The 19166-nt window shown below is 45.5% G+C and overlaps 1 protein-coding gene across 1 annotated transcript in view; it reads left to right on the top strand.

Moving 5' to 3' along the window:
- Window positions 1-19166, top strand: part of USP9X (ubiquitin specific peptidase 9 X-linked) — a 723495-nt gene that overhangs the window by 79497 nt on the left and 624832 nt on the right. Inside the window, 1 exon segment of the mRNA XM_029603145.1 lies at window positions 7548-7801. Within this exon segment, the coding sequence (XP_029459005.1) occupies window positions 7706-7801 (96 nt within the window). The 5' untranslated portion in view covers window positions 7548-7705.

Raw genomic sequence — 19166 nt, 5'->3', positions numbered from 1 at the left:
ACAGTTCTTTTGGATTTTCACACCCCATATGCATGACTCTTCACTTCTTGGCGTTGAATTTTAGCTGCCATATCTTCGACCACTCTTCCCGTTTCCATAGGTCCTGTCTCATTCTTTCCACTCCTTCCGGCATGTCCACTCTGTTGCAGATCTTAGTCTCATCCACAAAAAGACAAGCCTTACCTTCTATCCCATCCGCAATGTCGCTCACAAAGATATTGAACAGGACTGGTCCCAACACCAATCCCTGCGGCACTCCGCTCAACACAGCTCTCTCTTCAGAGTAAGTTCCATTAACTACTACACATTGTCTTCTGTCCCTCAACCAGTTTGTAATCCTGGCCACCACCTTGGCACTCACTCCTAAGTTTCTCATTTTATTCACTAGTCTTCTGTGCGGGACCGTGTCAAAAGCTTTGCTGAAGTCCAAGTATATGACATTGAGCGCTCTTTCTCGATCCAATTCCTTGGTTACCCAGTCGAAAAAGTCAATCAGATTTGTCTGACAGGATCTTCCGCTGGTGAATCCATGCTGCCTCTGGTCCAGCAATTCTCCCGACTGTAGATAGTTCACTATTCTTTCTTTCAACAGCGACTCCATTACTTTTCCCACCACCGAGTTGAGGCTAACCAGTCTGTAGTTACCAGCCTCTTCTCTGTTCCCACTCTTGTGAAGCGGGACCACCACCACTCTTCTCCAATCACTCGGCACCACTCCCGTTTCTAGGGATTTATTGAACAGGTCACACAGCGGACCTGCCAGCACATCTCTGAGCTCCCTCAGTATCCTGGGATGAACCTAATCAGGCCCCATGGCTTTGTCCATTTTCAGTTTCCCCAGCTCTTCCCATACATTCTCTACTGTAAATGGAGTTTCATCTACTTCATTTCCCTCCAATTTCTTGTTAACTAGCGACGGTCCTTCTCCGGGGTCCTCTTTACTGAACACAGAACTGAAGTATTCGTTTAATATTTCTGCCATTTCTTCATCTCTCTCCATACATTGATCCTTCTCACCTTTCAGTTTCACTATACCACTTTGAACTTTTCTCCTTTCACTGATGTATCTGAAAAATATTTTGTCACCTCTCTTTACCTCTTTGGCAATCCTTTCTTCCGCTTAACTTTTTGCCGTCTTGATTCTTTTCTTTGTCTCCTTCAATTCCACCAGATATTCTTCTTTGTGTTCCTCCCTTTGGGATCCTTTATATTTCTTGAACGCTGTTCTTTTAGCCTTTATTTTGTCAGCCACCTCCTTTGAGAACCAGATAAGTTTCATTCTTCTTTTGCTTTTCTTTACATTTCTAACATATAGATTAGTTGCCATGGTAAGTATTCCTTTAAGTTTGGTCCACTGTTGCTCCACTTCTCTCTCGTTCTCCAAGCCTACTAATTCTTCCTCCAGGTATTTCCCCATTTCATCAAAGTTTGTGTTTTTGAACTGCAAAACTTTGGTCCGTGTGCTTCTTCTCAGTTTCCTTTTTGTGATATTAAGCCATACCGTTTGATGATCACTGGTGCTGAGGTGGGTGCCCACCTGAACATCAGAGACATTATCTCCATTAGTGAGCACTAAATCTAGTATAGCTCCTTCTCTCTTGGGTTCCATTACCTTTGTTTGAACAAAGCTCCTTAGAGGGCATCTACTATTTCTCTACTATTGTTAGATTCTGCAGATGGGATTCTCCAGTCTACATCCGGCAAATTAAAGTCTCCAAAGATCACCACTTCTCCCTTCTTCCCCATCTTTTGGATGTCTTCAACTAGATCTCTGTCAAGCTCTTCCTTTTGGTTTGGAGGCCTGTAAACCACTCCAATAAAAATGGATGCCTCATTTTTTAGGTTGGCCCATAGTACTTCTTCTTTGCCCCATCTTCCTTGCAGCTCAGATGCTTGAATATAGTTTCTGATACAAAGAGCCACTCCTCCCCCTTTCCCATCCTTTCTGTCCTTTAACAAGCTATAGCCCGGTATTGCCATATCCCAATCATGAGATTGCGTGAACCACGTCTCCGTGACAGCAACAACGTCCAAGTCCGCCTCCACCATAAGGGCTTGCAGATCTGGGGTTTATTGCCCAAACTACGAGCATTTGTGCTCATAGCTTTCCAGCTTTCCTTGTTCAGGTTACTGCTGTTCCTGGACTCCTTTTGTGACCTCTTTAGTTGAGTTTTGTTATTCACTTCTCCCTTTCCCTTGGCATTTGTGCATAGGAAAGGATTAGTGCCTCTGATGACAGATTCATCCAGCACAATGAGCTTTTTCCTTTGGTTACTGATCTGGAATTTCTGTATGCATTGGGTTTCTTCTTCTTTTTCAGTTAACACTTCAATCTTTTTCTCAAGAACTTCTTCAGTATTTGATACAGAGAAGGCTTTTGTGCTTGTTGCACTTGATGCAGTGTATGTCTCTGCATCACAGGTCTAATTTTACCAGAGCCCACTGTATTCCTGTTGTTTGAGTTCCTTCGTGCCCTGTGTGAGTGGGGGGTTAGACTCACACAGGGCACGAAGGAACTCACAACAGGTCCCTCGATGGTCCGAGACTTGCGATGTCGATGCCGATGTTTTGGCACTGCCTGTAGCTTTCAAACAAGACTGAAGGGGGACCCCTGCTGGCTGCAGGGTTAGTGCCATGCTGGGCATGCCCAGTAGGGGCCAGTTAAAGTTCTGGAAACTTTGACAAAAGTGTTCCGTGATAGGGCTCCATCCTGTGATGTCACCCATATGTGAGGACTAACATCCTGCTGTCCTGTGAGAATACCTGTTACAGGTAAACAACATTTGCTTTGCCTTGACTGAGTTTCTGGAGATTGAAATCAAATCAGCCAGCGCCATCTTAGCTTTGTCTGGCGTACAGGATCTCGATTTCCCATCTATGGTAAAAAAAAAAAAAAAAGCTGAAAGGAAATAGCCAACAATATTTTATGGGCTGTCTTCGCACAATAGCTACTATTTTCCTTATCGTTATAACGAACAAGTCCTGAAACACTTTGATCTTAATATCCTTCCACAGGATTGATCCCATCTGCCTGGCAAGTTTAAAAATCTTTTAAGATAAGCTTGTGGAAGCAAATGGTTGTCACGTGAGAAATTACCCCAGGGCTGTCTGAGCAATCAGTGTACTCGCTCAAGCTCAGTTGGGGGAAGATTTGCCATCTCTTCATCTTGACTTAATATTAATGTGCATATGTTGTGTATTACCTGGTTGCAATCTCTGAATTCGGGACCCTCCGGTATTCCACAACATTGTAAATTTATCTGTCTGGACTTGTTTTCCAGGTCTTTGATTCTTTCACTTAGCTCCCTTTTCTCTTTTTCCATGCCAGCAGAATCTGACTTGCATTTTGAGAGAGCATCCTCAAGTCATTGCAGAACCAATTTGTCTTCCCTCCACTCTTTTTCTCAGCTCTGTGGTATCTTTCCAGAGGTCAGACAGTGTTTCCAGTATTTCCTTCTTTATACTTATGTCTTGTCGCAGTTTTCTGAACCATTTTTGAAAATTGGCCTTCATGAGTTTCTGTATCTCAGGCCCAAAGTGCATCATGACTGCCTTCTGGGCCTGCTTCAATCTTCTCCATGCCTCCCTTGGTTGCACCAGGCCCTGTCGGCTCACTCATTGTGTTAGTGAAGGAGAGCTGCTGCAAACCCACTTGCTTCTTCCTCACGGCCATCCCCAGTGTTAGAGGTTGTAGTCTTCTTACAAATTATATCGCTTCCATCCGTTTTTGCCTTTATATGAATGAGGATGATGTTTGCAGCGGGAGCTGAATGTTTAGGCAGCCATCGGCTGGTATGTCGTCACTTTCCCTAGTATACGGTTCTGCAGAAAAGACTGCTAAGCAAATTGGAAAGTATATGAGAGAATGAATTGGTTGTAAACTGGGAGAGGAACTGCTTGAGCAGTAGGATGCAGAGGGTGGCAGTTAATGGAGGCCACACTACTAAAGGCCAAGTGATCAATTGGGTTCCCCAGTGATCCTGAGACTGCTTCATTTCAGTTATCTGTGGTAGTGATATTGCGGAGATATTTGGGGAAAATATGTTTGTCTGTAGATGATACTACAATCAGTATAGAGTGGATGTGTTGGAAAAATGAAAGGGGACATAAAAAAAATTACAAAACTGAAAGAATGGTAAAGGGTTTGGAAAATAAACTTCAATGGGAAAAGCTGTAAAATTCTGCAACTGCGAAAGCTAACTGTGTGCTTGGATGTATAAATAGAGATGGTATTGGGAATAAGAAGGTGGTATTGCTGCTGTGTAGGTCACTTGTCTTTCTTGACCATTATTTTCATTTCTGGAGGCTGCACTGTCACTGGGACACTGAGAAAGATAGAGGTGATTCAAGAAAGGAGTAATAAAATGAATACTATTCTTGGTCGCAGTGATTCGGTATTAACAGGTGTTGCCCAACACCCCCCCCCCCCCCCCCCAAATCCACAGACCTGGGCAGAAGATTGAGACCACATCAACCCTTTTTGGGTGTAAAGACCTTAGCCTCAGCAAAACCAATATTTCTATCTTAGCATACCCTACATGCAGTACGAGGGGATGGGGGGTGGAGCAGTGACCATGTGTGCCACACCTGGCTACTCCAGGCATCTGGCATGGGCCCATGTTTAAGGCCTGTAACACAAGTCTTACAATGGCTTACGATCTGTACAATATACTTGCTGGAGGAATGGTGGGAATGGGGTGACGATAGAAACTTTCAAATATTTGATGGCTGTTCAGTAAAGTATGGGAAGGTGAAATTTCCCACAATGACAGAATTCAAGGACAAGGGATTGTGATGCAAAGTTGCATGGTAAAATATTACTTAACTGAGGTAGTGGTTGCTGCCTGGAACAGTCCACCAGCAGAGATAGTGGAAAGCAAAACTGTAATAGAATTAAAAAAAAAACAAAAAACTTGGGACATGCTGTGTGTGATGGATTTAACAGGTAGAAGAAATGAGAGAGGGATGTGCTCAGGTCAGTTGTGGAAGGCAGTGATCAGAACAGGGTTGTGTGATTAGATGGGACATATGGGGAAGATGCTGGTGTTTTGATTTAAATGCCTATTTGTGAATTATTTATTAGAACTGGTATTTAGCAACAATTTATGACACCTACTCTGTATTCAGTGTATGCTAGTATGATTAAATGATTTATGTAATAATTTTTAAAAAGTGTTAAGGAGTGGAGGGAAAGTTTCATATAAACTCATTGGTGTCTCGGCACCACGGTTATGTGGTGGTATAATCATTAACTGACCCCCTCCTCCTGTGTGCGATTTTTTTCTATAAAAGAATTTTTTTCACCTATGTAAACTCTTCCGTGAAACTTAATTATAAAGCCATAACAGTGCTGTATTTAAAGAGCAAAAATGCTCTGCTTTTAAAATGTTATGGAGTAAAGTTCAGACTTCCCTTTATGATGTTGGTATGCGCTGTCCAGTTTCCAACAAAGGTCCCGACACAGTCGATCAGTGTTTCAGACTATAAGTCTTTCCTCAGGGGTATGAAACATTATAGAGCTGCCAACTTGCTGGGAATCTGGATGAACTCCATGCGATGTAAGCCTCTGGTGAACTTGAGGTATACGACTCTTGACGGAGTGGCTCTCACTCCGTCACTCTTCCGGTGACGGAGTGAGAGCCACTCCGTCAAGAGTCGTATACCTCAAGTTCACCAGAGGCTTACATCGCATGGAGTTCATCCAGATTCCCAGCAAGTTGGCAGCTCTATAATGTTTCATACCCTTGAGGAAAGACTTATAGTCTGAAACACTGATCGACTGTGTCGGGACCTTTGTTGGAAACTGGACAGCGCATACCAACATCATAAAGGGAAGTCTGAACTTTACTCCATAACATTTTAAAAGCAGAGCATTTTTGCTCTTTAAATACAGCACTGTTATGGCTTTATAATTAAGTTTCACGGAAGAGTTTACATAGGTGAAAAAAATTCTTTTATAGAAAAAAATCGCACACAGGAGGAGGGGGTCAGTTAATGATTATACCACCACATAACCGTGGTGCCGAGACACCAATGAGTTTATATGAAACTTTCCCTCCACTCCTTAACACTTTTTAAAAATTATTACATAAATCATTTAATCATACTAGCATACACTGAATACAGAGTAGGTGTCATAAATTGTTGCTAAATACCAGTTCTAATAAATAATTCACAAATAGGCATTTAAGTTTTCAACTTGTTTACGTTTCAGCGATTGAGCAGCAGTTCCAGATTGATTATCAGTATTTTCCAATCGCTGCATTAGTGGCATTGATTTGTTTAGGTGTTTTGATTTAGGCATGGGGAATTTCTACCATGGATTTTCTACCATATGAGTAGTATGCTCATCTACTGATATGGTAGAAAACCAGACTGGATTGGTCCTTTACTATGTTACTGCTAGTGGCTAGACTTGGAATGCACTTTACTATGTTCCAGAGAGAACTATAGTTTGTGGCCCCTTTCTTAGAACTGCAGTTGGGGAGGGGAGGCTTTAAAATGTGGAATAATCCCTGAGTAGTTGTGAATGAAGTTTCATGGAACTATAGACCAGTAGAATAGTATTTCTTAACTAGAGGTACTTAGAAACCTGTCAGTGGGCACACAGATAGTCCACGTACTGCTGTATGAGAGAGGAGCCCAAACTGCAAGACAGAGCTATCAGCCTACTGCATAGGATGAGCCAATCTCATTGCTCCTGGTGATCTTGTCAACAGCAATCAGCACTCCTAACTAGAATACATGATAAACCTTTTTTTTTTTTTAAATGTAGAGAGAAATGAGGTCAATAGAGAAGTGTCTCCTTTAAGATTCATCCCCCAGTCTCCTTAAAATTACTAATGTAAACTTGGGCTATCTAACATACCCTCCCCCCTGCTGCTGCTGTTCCCATTTTCCCCCCAGGTTTTAGGCTGTTTCCAATTTGTTGAGAAGAAACAAAGCACCACAAGAAATATGCTCTCCAGCTATCTTGGCTCTACTGCACTAACTCACTTGGTGCTTGACTCTGAATTCTGCAGCATCAGCATCTGATGTATATGCTTCTTGTTTGGCAGTTAAATACCAATTGAAAAAACAGGCCCACATATCACACTGAGCTGTAATTATAGCTTTTGGTGAATTTAGAACTTTTGTGACATGGTGGGTACACAACACATCTCAAATTCTTGAAAAAGTACAGTAGCCATGAAAGTCCAAGAATCACTGCAGTAGAGGACAGTACTGATTAAGCTGGATGTCCAAAGGAACAAAAAAACCGCTGACCTAAACAATATGAAATATAAGAGCAGACAAGTACCGGTACCATCTTGAAGATAATACCTAGCCAACATGCATTTCACTGATGAACCTGCTTGTTTAGCTAGAAAAGGTTTTTAATCTAGCCTTGTTCATTAGTAACTATGTAGTAACTAAAATTCATAGGAATTTGTCCCTGTCTAAATGTTCATGATTTTCATGGTAAGTAAATGTTGGATATGATATCTGTTGGGTCTGTAAATTTCAATTGTGCTGGTTTTTTTTCCCCCCCCCCCCCCTCTCCCCAGGTTATGCAATGGTCTCTGCAAAATGGTCTGTGCTTGAGGTGGAGCTTCATAAAACAGGCATATGCTGGTACTTTTTATTTATTAAGGGGACTATAATTTCTTCTATCACGACAACTACATAAGCAGACAAAATTGCAAAGATCTGCCCTGTGTCGAGTATGACAGCCACGACCCGTGGCTCTCCAGTAGGAGGGAATGAAAGCCAGGGCCAGGCTCCTGATGGACAGTCCCAGCCTCCCCTTCAACAGAATCAGGTAAGAAGCTGAAGGGTTGTCCTAAAAAATTGTGCTTGCTTTAATTTATTTATATTTATTACTTGTCTGTTTACTATTATCTTCCAAGCAAGGAACAACATTTAAATAACAATATAAATGGCACATTTTGATTTTACCTTGGTTAGCAGACCTGTCTGAGGTAACAGATGGAAATGGTCAATGGTTTAAAACAAAGCCTTATTGAGTGATTTATTGGACTTTCTTAAGACGGTTTATTTAGAAGGCTAATTGGACCATTTAATTCACGTTTAATTGTATATGTATATTTTAAGAAATCTTGAATTGTGGTCTTAGAACAAGCAACATAGCCATTGATTTGAAAAATCTTCTAGGGCTTACTCGCCATATACTGTGGCTTACTGCATCCTCCCCCCCCCCCCCCCCCCCCCTGTAATTTATTTTGAGATATGTTGGACTGACTCGAGTAAATGATTGAGTGCACCTATTACAGGTGCAGTCCTCTATTCTCAGTCTTTTCCCCACCTCTGCATTCCTCTGTTTCCTCCTATCCTCCCTCCCCTACTCTTCTTCTCTATCAATTAAAAAGGAGATATAGCAGCTTTTAAATTAGGTTATTGGGGAAAGTAGACAGTTGCTGAGGAGCACAAGGTTCAGATTGAGCTATTTTCAATGGATACTGTTAAAATAGAAGTCAGCATTTTCCGATAGAGAGGAGATAGTAAAAGCTGAGGAAGCTCAGAATATTTAAATGAAGAACAGACCATTATGAATACTTCAGAATTACCTGAATCAACTGGTAATAAGCAGGTTCTGGTTGGAGATGCAAAACATAGATTTACTTGTCTGTTTGCCATTACCAGGTGTCTAATATTTAAGATTGGAGAATTAGAATGTTCTAAATAGCACTAAATTAAGATAGACATAATCATCTTAGAGGCCTAGTGGAACATGTATAGACAATAGGACACTGATACCAGAGTATAAAATGTATTGAAATGATAGGATAGAGCAAATTAAGGTGAGATGACGTTAAATATTAAAGATAAGATAAAAATTCAACATGAAACAAATTGCACTCAAATGTCTATGTATAGAATTTCCATGTGAGACAGGAAGAATATAACAGGTGTACGCTTACCTTCCTAAACAGAATGATTTAATGGACTGAAATGCTTACAGATTAGACAGGCTAATTCTCCTAGGAAAAGCAGATGGTAGTCCTCACAGATGGGTGACATCATCAGATGGAGCCCGGCACAGAAAACTTTTGTCAAAGTTTCTAGAAGCTTTGACACACTGAGCATGCCCAGCATGCCGCTATCTGCGCAAGGTCCCCCTTCAGTTTCTTCTTTTCGCAGTGCATTTGTCTCATGGTTATGGAGCTCAGCTCTTGAGTGCTTCTTATTTTTCCCAGTGGTTCTCCATCCAAACGCCGGCTCCCCCTTCTCCAGACAGTGTCCCCTTCCCGGCGCACTAGGCCTTTTCTGTGGTCGTTTCTTGGTACGTCGCTTCTCGTTGGCCTGCTGGCTGTTGATAGCTCGCCGGTTGTTTTTTTTCCTTTGCATCATCCGGTTTTCACCGGTGCCCCCAGTGCCCACGGACCATGTCTATCACGGATCCGCATGAGGTTTGTATATTCTGCCTGGGGACATCACACAACGTCTGAGGGTGTCAGCCGTGCGACCAGATGACCCCCAAGGGCCGTCGTGCATGTCTTGATAAAATGGAGAAACCTTTTTGGTTCCAAAACGTCTGCCCCATCTACGCCTGCGTTGGAAGTATCAACGCCTCGGGGTCGAGGGGAGCCACTGCATACGCTTTCCCTTTCTACACCCCCAGTGGCATCATCTAAAGACAGTGGAGACTCTGCTCCTCCATGGTCTCTCCACTTTCAAGTACATCTGGATCCTCAGCTTCCTTGGCACCAGGGAAAGACTGGGCCAAGCATTGAGGGAGATCCAGGAAACAGGCACCAGTCTCGGGGTAGCACCAGCGGCTGCCATGCCCCCACCAAAGCGACTCTGTGGTGAGGAGGCCTCACTCTCTTATAGGCCTGGGAGTCCTAGGCATTCCCCACCAATACCAGTGCCAGGCACTGTGCCTCCTCAGAGCTCTGAGGAAGTGCTGGTGATGCCTCATTCCCCTCCAGTAGTCCTGTCCTTGCAGGACTTCCAGGAGGAGTTGGACTGCAGGGTGTAGTGTGCAGTGCTCCAAGCCCTATGGAGCACTGAACTGCCCCTGCCATCAGCCTCCATTCCGGTGCCGGAGCCCATGCCATCCATCTTAGTGCCCCTGCTCGAGCATCTGGATGTCCTCCTTGGAGCCGTCCTGATGCAACCATGCCCAAGGGGACCCTCTGTTCCCCAGTGGCCACCAATGAACACCAACCACCGGTGCCTTCAGTTCCCTTGAGGCCCTCTGTGCCTAGGTCTGAGGATTTGCACAGACCTCACCCATGTAGGCCCCATGGGGACCTCAGCAAGCAGTCATCTCCCCTATGATCCATGGGGAGATGACTCTTCTGAGACTTCCTCAGAGAGATCTGACTATCCTCTCTCTGAGACTTTGCCCCCAGAGGAAAGGCGTCAGTCTCCCCCAGAGGATCTCTCCTTTGTATGGACCATAGCCAAGGCCATCCCCTTTCAGCTTCTCACGGAGGAGGATGTGTGGCATAAGATATTGGAGGTCCTCCAATTTATCGATGCCCCAAAGGAGTTAGTGGCTGTTCTCATCCACAATATTTTTAAGGACCACCTCCTTCAGATGTGTGAGTACCCGATATTCATTGCCCCAATCAATAGGAAGGCAGATGCCACCTATTTGATACAACATGCCTAGGGCTTCGAGAGGCGCCATCTCCCCCACCAGCCTGTGGTAGTGGAGTCCTCTCTGAAATGGGCCAAATGCTCCCGCACCTATGCCTCAGCCCCTCCGGGGCGAGAGCATAGGGAGCTTGATGTCTTGGCTAGGAAGGTTTTTCAGGGCGCTATGCTTATCGCCTGGATAGTCTCTTACCAATTATACATGACCCAGTACAATTGGAACCTATGGAAACAGGTTCAAGAACGTGTGGAGTGTCTCCCGCAACAGCAGCAGGATTCGTTGTCTGTTATCAAGCACCAATGTCTTGAAGCGGGAAAACATGAGGTGAGATCCGCCTGCAATGTCTTCGAGACTGCTGCCAGGGTGGCTGCTTTGGACATCAGTGCCCATAGGATGCTCCGTGCTTCTGACCTACAGCCAAAAGTCCAGGAGAAGTTTGCTGATCTACCTATACAGCAGAGAATCTTTTTGGGGACAAGGTCAGGGGCGCGGTAGCCCAATTGAAGGATCACAATGAAACCCTTCAGCAGCCACTGCTTCGGGCCTGTCATCCTCTGTATGGAAACCTTCCCGATCTAGTTCTAGGAGGTCTTTCTATAGGCAGTGGAAATATCATTCCCCTGCTTTTCGGACTTGCACACCCTGTACTGCTTCGAGGGGCTGCTCCCATCAACAGAGAACTCCTAGACCCCAGCCGGCCCCCCAACAGGCAAGGGAGCATGAGTCAGCATGTCGTACCCCTGCCACCCGATCCCCCAGTGGGAGGCAGATTTCTCTGCTTTGCCTATCATTGGTCGATCATTACCTCGGCCCGATGGGTCCTCACTTGTTCGTCAGGGGTATCGACTGAACTTCAGAGAAATCCTGGAGGACTCTCCCCCATGTCCATTTTGGGATTTGTCTGCCCAACAGGACATACTTCTCGCAGAGCTCTCCGCCCTCCTAATAGCGGGAGCATTAGAACCCATCCCCCCATCACCAGTAGGGTCAAGGGTTCTATTTGAGGTATTTCCTGATACCCTAGAGAACTGGAGGCTTGCGCCCCATTCTCGATCTCAGGGCTTTGAACAAATTCTTCAAAAAGGAAAAGTTCAAAATGGTTTCTCTGGGTACTCTGATCTGCCTGCTCAAAAAAGGGGACTGGCTCTGCTCTCTCGATCTCAAGGATGCCTACGCTCACATCGCAATCTTCCGCGGAGACAGGAAGTATCTGCACTTAATGTTGGGGAAGGCGCATTACCAATTCAGAGTGCTGCTATTTGGATTGGCCTCAGCCCCTTGTGTCTTCACCAAATGCTTGGCAGTGGTGGCAGCGCATCGCAGACACTGCGCAGTGCACGTCTTCCCTTATCTTGATGACTGGCTGGTCAAAAGCGATTCCCAAGCAGGAGTGCTGGATTCTTTGGCCCTCACCATGCGGATGCTGCAGTCTCTGGGGTTTGTTATCAAATACTCAAAATCCCACCTCTGCCCGTCTCCCTAGCTGGACTTTATAGGAGCCAGGCTAGACACAGCTCGAAAAGCATTCTTGCTCCGCGATCGGGCCCTTGCCCTATCTTTGCTGGCAGACTTCGTGAGCAACAGTGCATGAATGCTCGCCTACTGCTTTGCTTGTTGGGTCACATGGCAGCTTTTGTTCATGTTACCCCGTTAACCCACGTCTGCATGCATAGGGCACAATGGATGTTGCGGTCCCAATGGCAGCAAGCATCCCACGACCTCGAGGCCCATGTCTCCATCATGCCTCCTCTGAGGCGTCTGTATCCTGGTGGGAGAATCTCTCCAACCTGGAGTGGGCAAATCCCCTTCCAGGCTGCCTCACCTCAAATAGTGCTTACGACTGATGCCTTCTGCCAGGCCTGGGGGGGCCCACATCAGAGTCTATGGACTGCTGAGGAAGCTCTGTGTCAGTTAAACTTCTTGGAGCTTCGGGTAATTCGTTACGCAGTTTGGGCATTCTGAGATCACTTGTTCCACAAAACAGTCCTGATCTGAATGGACAATCAGGTTGCAATGTGGTGCATCAACAAGCAGGGAGGCATGGGGTTGTTCCACTTCTGCCAGGAGGCTGTGCAAATCTGGTCCTGGTCTCTTTCGCAAGGGATGTCTCTGTGAGCAATTTACCTGCCTGGGGGACTGAACGTGCTGGCAGACCATCTCAGTTACTCTTTTCAACCGCACGAGTGGTCACTGGATCTGAAAGTGGCAGCCTGAATCTTCTGCCACTTTCAGGTTCTGCCTGTGGGGAGCACTGTATGTGGACCAGTTCGCCTCCCTGTTCAATTGCAAAATGAACAATTTTTGCTCCCTGTTCAGAATGGATGGCAGTCCGCGCTCTGATGCTTTCACCCTTCCTTAGGGCACGGGTCTCTTGTACATATACTCCCCTCTTCTGCTTCTCATGAAAACTCTCCTGAAGCTCCAGGAGGACCAGGGGACCATGATCCTAGTAGCACCGCACTGGCCCAGGCAGGTCGGGTTTCCTCTCCTTCAGGACCTGTCGATCAGGGATCCCATCAGCCTAGGGACTGTGCCTGTTTTGATAGCACAGAATCAGGGCACTCTGAATCTGAACCTCCAGGCGTTAGCCTTGACAGCTTGGATGTTGAGTGCCTAGTCCTTCAGCCCCTGGATCTCTCAGAAAATGTCACCCAGGTGTTGGTAGCTTCCAGGAAGCCTTCCATCATGAAGTCTTGCACGTTGAAGTGAAAGAGGTTCTCGGTGTGGTGAGTGGGGAATGGATTTGATTCATTTACATGTCCACTTCCCAGATTCTTGGACTACTTGTGGCACCTTTCCAAGGCCAGGCTTAAAATCACCTTGGTCAGAGTCCATCTGATCCTTATTAGTACTTACCATCGGGGTGTTGCAGGCACAACCATCTCAGTCCAGCCTGTCATAGGTTGCTTTAAGCGGGGCCTGCTGCAACTAAAGCCGCCTCTGCAGCCCCCCGTGGTTTCCTGGGATCTTCAACATTGTGCTGGTGCAGCTCATGCATCCTCTCTTTGAGCCTATGTGCATCTGTGAGCTGAAATTCCTCACCTGAAAGGTCCTATTCCTCGTGGCGGTTACTTCGGTTCGTAGGGTCAGCGAGCTTCAGGCCTTAGTGATGTAACCACCTTACACGAAATTCTTTCATGACTGTGTGGTCCTGAGTATTCATCCCAAGTTCCTGCCTAAAGTCGTGACTGATTCTCTCCTTAATCAATTCATTGTGTTACCCTCCTTTTTTCCCGAGGCCCCATTCCCATCAGGGGGAACGGGCTTTGCATACATTGGATTGCAAGAGAGCCCAGGCCTTCTACTTAGAATGCTCAGCAGGCTATAGACAGTTCACCCAGCTGTTCATATCTTTTGATACAACTAGACTGGGAGTCACGGTGGGTGGTAAACAGAACTTACTTAACTGGTTCTCGAATTGCATTTCATTCTGCTATGCACAATCGGGTTTTCAGCTAGAAACCAGAGTTAAAGTTCACTCTATGAGGATCATGGCGGCATTGGTGGCCCACTTACGGGTGGTCCCCATTGCTGAAACTTGCAGGCTGTGACGTGGAGCTCCCTACATACGTCCACCGCCCATTGCTTCTTGGACAAGGATAGTCGAAAAGATGGTAAATTCGGCTAATCTGTCCTGTACAATCTCTTTCAGATGTAAACCCAACTATTCCTACCTAGGGCCCCTTACTTGAGGACCAGGCTATCTCCCTACCGTGCAAAAGTACTTCAGTTGTTGTGCCCATTGGCACCTTGTTCGGTACCTGTTGATCTTGATTGTTACCGGGAACAGCCTGGAGCTTGGCATTCACCCATCTGTGAGGACTACCATCTTGCTTGTCCTAGGAGAAAGAGCAGTTGCTTAACTGTAACAGGTGTTCTCCTTGGACAGCAGGATGTTAATCCTCAGGAACCCACACACCTCCCTTTGGAGTAGGGTTCTGTTCTCTTGTTTTACTTTTTTGCTTGTCTTTTGCTATGTTACAAGACTGAAGGGGGATGTAGCGTAGACGCGCAGATAACGGCATGCTGGGCATGCTCAATGTGCCAGTCAAAGCTTCTGGAAACTTTGACAAATGTTTTCTGTGTCTGGATCCATCTGATGATGTCACCCATCTGTGAGGACTAGCATTCTGCTGACCTAGGAGAACACCTGTTACAGGTAAGCAACTGTGCTTTTTGGCAACACAGTAATGGGGATTTGTTACCCCAGTATTAGTTGAATGTCTCATTGGGGCGTGCAAGGGAGATACAATTTTTAAGTGCTATAAACATCATGGAGCAACTAATCTGGAAATGAGGGGGAGCTGCTTTAGACTTAATTCTCAGTGAATGGAGATGTTACATGACAGTGGTGGAGGGTAAGACATGTTCTTGCTGAGCTCTGCATTCCCTCCCTCCAGAGATAATTATTTTTATTTTTTTCCCCCCGTTTCTTTGCTTTTTTTGGAACTCAGAGGATTACCACAATACAGATGACGGCCAAACCACAACACTGTGGCTTAGAGAAGCTCAGACAGACTGAATCCAAAATGGTGATTCATTCCAGCGCTTCGCTGTCCCCCGAGATTCCAAATTGGTACTCAGAACCTTCCTCTAACTCTATTCACTTGGGATAAATTTGAGGTTGTTTCCAGTCTTGAGGTCGAGAATTTTATAGCTAGTCTGAATGACACTATCTGTCCACTTTTCCAGTGTTCAGCTTCCCTCTTTAAATCTTCTAGAAATGTTAGCTCCTTGGTTTGCCAAACTGCCTTCAGCCAAAGACAGATTAATTAATGTTCCATCACCCTCAAGAAAGCTATTGTGTGACCACTCTTAAAGAAATCATTACTTCATCCCATGGATCTTAATAACTACCGCCCCATCTCTTCCTTACCTCACCTTACAAAGCTTCTTGAATCCGCTGTTTTAACTCAGCTCACTGATCATCTTGAGAAGCCTGAGGTTTTAGATCCCCCACCAATATGGATTTCGACGTTCTCTTAGCACAGAGATTTTGTTACTATCTCTTACAGATTTCCTCAGAAGAGGCCTTAGACAATGGTCAACAATTCATTCTAATTTCCCTCGACATATCCGCTGCTTTCGACACCGTAAAACACAACATATTTCTTTATTGTCGGCAGGAATGTGGTATTTCAGGATATGTTCTTAAAAGGTTTTCTTTCTATGTTTTTGACCATTCTCATTCTGTAAAATTCCAGAATTCCTTCTCAGATTCGTCTGTCAAAACTGGGGTTCCACATGGCTTGACTCTCTTGGCCATCTTGTTTAATATTTATCTTGCCCCATCTGCAAAATTTTGGCTACTCTCACAGACTGTTACAAACTTTATGCAAATGATATACAGTTTGTACTTCGAATTAGATCCATATGGCAGGAAACACAAGAATTACTCAACATCTGATTTTCAACCATAAAAAATGGTTAAACTTTAATAAACTTGCTCTCAATATGGCAAAAACTGAATTCATTGCTATTTAATAGCCCATGTATCTGTACAAGATTTGCCTATAACTCTTGAGAATTCCATCTTTGCCATCAAAGCCCAAACAAAAAGCTTATGTGTCATTCTTGATAACACCTCATCTTCTTGTCCCCAGATTAAACATGTCATTTCACAATGATTTTACAGACTCTGAGTTCTCTCTGATCTAAAAAGCTCCTTCACCCTTCTGATTTTCGTACAAACCTGGCAGTTTGTGTTGCACTCTGTTGCAAAGAGGTCCATGCAGGGTATTCCCCACTTCCTGAACAGGGATGTTTGCCACTTCTTGATACAAAGCCCTCCTGATACCTGGAGGTAGGTCACCTGCAACTCTGGTGGTCTAGTGCCCATTCTAGGATCAGCACCTCTTCTTTGCAAAGTATCCTGGAACCAGACCCGCCTTATTTGTTTAAGTAAAACATGGCCACGTGATTGTCCATATAAATCATTACCCTCTTTCCTATTAGAAGATTAGAGAAAGTATAGTTGGCAAGACTCCATTTTTTCCTATCATCGACTATTGTATATCTGGGGATCTCCTCTTCTTCACTTCGTTCTTTAGTTATTCTTAAATTCAGCAGCTAGACTAATTTCAGGCTTGAGAAGGTGCGATCATATTACTTCAGCCTTAGTTGAGCTTCACTGGTTACCTGTTTATTTTATTATTTATGAATTGGTTGTTTTACTTATTTTAATTTTTTCGGTTTGTGAGTTGTAACAGGTTTATTCTTCTTAGTTTGTTTTTATTCATTTTAAGATTATTGACTGTTTTTTATGATTATGTAAAGTTGATCATTGCCTAGGCCTTTTGAGTTAGGCGATTAAAAAATCTCAATAAATGTAAATAAATAAATAATAATTAAAAAAAAAAAATATATATATATTTCTCACAGGACAAGCAGGATGGTATTCCTCGCATATGGGTGACATCATCAGGATGGAGCCCAATCACGGAAAACTTCTATCAAAGTTTCCTGAACTTTGACTGGCCCCTACTGGGCATGCCCAGCATGGCACTAACCCTGCAGCCAGCAGGGGTCCCCCTTCAGTCTTCTTTTTTCCGCGCTGCAGTAGCCTCGCGGTTTAGGAGCTCTGTGGAGATTCCTGACAGGAATTTTCCTCACGGAATTAACTAACATTAAATTGCCCCACAGGGGTCCCTCCTCTAACTTCTCTCTAGCCGCGGTACTCCGGTAAGTTTTTTGACAGTTTTCCATCTATTACCGTTGAGTTTGGCCCTTGCAGCCTACTGGCCGTCGTCCGTCCCGCGGCTCAATTTTTTTCTATGGCCATTGTGTCAGGGTTCCGCTGGTGCCCGGACTGTACTCGCACCATGTCTATTACAGACCCTCATGGCGTCTGTGTAATGTGTTTAGGCCGGGAGCATGATGTCCTGACTTGCACCAAATGTGCCCTCATGACACCCAACGGTCGCAAGGCAAGGATGGAGAAGATGGGACTCCTCTTCCGTGCTCACACCCGGACGCCATCCATCGCATCGACGTCATCGGAACAGTCACCGTCGACGTCGCACCAGCATCGACCACTGTTCGGTGACGATCCGCCATCGACGTCTTCACGGCCATCGGCGCCCGTTCCCCTCAGGATCAAGGGGATCGTAGGGAGAAACATCGGCATCGTAAAACTCGGACCATAGAGGGAGTGAAATCATTGACCTCGCCATGGTCCGAGCCACCATCGAAGAAACCTCGTCCAGGAACGGCACCAACCATTCCTGCGACCGGGGCATCGAGGCCACCCTCACCCGATTGGGGTTTGGGAGTTGCGATTCCGCCTGTAAAAGTGGTCCCTCTGACTGTGCCGCCGCCTCCCTCTTCTGTCACTGAGCCGGAGCTGCTTGCTCCAGGTCTCCAGGAAGAACTGGACCGGCTGGTCCAGGAGGCCATCGATAAGGCGATGCAACGACTCCAGGTGCCTTCAGCACAGACACCGGCACCGATTGTGGAACCAATCATCGACCCGATTCCAGGCACCGCTGCTATCCCGGATGGAGGCGCTCATAACCGCCCTTCCACCGGTGGTTCCCGGGTCTCCGATGGCTCTGGTGCGCTCCCCGTTGACAGCTTCATTGGGAGGAGAAACACCGTTCCGCATCCCTCCTTCGGGAGTTTTGCCTCAGCCATCGATGCCAATTCGTCCCTCGCCACCGATTCATTCATTGGGGGCGATATGTACATCGGCGCCTTCGATACTGGCACCGATGCCCTCCAGGCCGTCCACAGTGCCCCCCGGCGATTCCTTCGATTTTCTTGGAGCCTCGGCCGGGGCCTTCAGATATCCAGCCCCCTTCTTGTCCTACAGGTCAGTCTGCTGATCCTTATAACACCTTGGGTGGTGATACTTCTTCAGACACCAATGACTTACCTTCACCTCCCTCTCCTACTGAAAGTAGAAAGTGTTCTCCTCCAGAGGACCTTTCTTTCATTAATTTTGTGAAGGAAATGTCTAAATTGGTCCCTTTTCAGCTTCAGATGGAGCAGGATGATAGGCACCAGATGATGGAGTTGCTCCAGTTCCTGGATGCCCCTAAAGTGATCACTTCTATTCCCATTCATCAAGTTCTTCTTGACCTCAAAAAGAACAGGGAAAACCCTGGATCCATTGCCCCAGTCCATAGAAAAGCTGACACTACCTATTTAGTGCAGTCAGCCCCGGCTTTCAAAAATCTCAGCTCGACCACCACTCAGTGGTGGTGGAATCGGCCCAAAAGAAAGCAAAAAGGACGAAGCCTCACTCATCTACCCCTCCTGTTAAGGAACACAAGTTCCTAGACAATATTGGTCGGCGAGTGTTCCAAGGGGCCATGCTCATCTCCAGAATTGCTGCTTACCAGCTGTATATGACCCAATACAATAGGGTCATCTTCAAACAGATAAGGACTTCTCTGAAACCCTGCCTGAACAATTCCAAGACCAGCTTCAAATCCTTGTCAACAAGGGGTTTGAGGCAGGAAAGCATGAGATAAGAACAGCTTACGATATCTTCGACACCTCTACTAGAGTGTCTGCAGCTGCCATTTTGGCAAGACGATGGGCCTGGCTCAAATCTTCT

Source organism: Rhinatrema bivittatum, chromosome 5 (genome assembly GCF_901001135.1).
Source record: "Rhinatrema bivittatum chromosome 5, aRhiBiv1.1, whole genome shotgun sequence".
NCBI lineage: Eukaryota > Metazoa > Chordata > Amphibia > Gymnophiona > Rhinatrematidae > Rhinatrema > Rhinatrema bivittatum.
The sequence above is the reverse complement of the archived record's forward strand: the minus strand, read 5'-3'. Positions and strand labels throughout refer to the sequence as shown.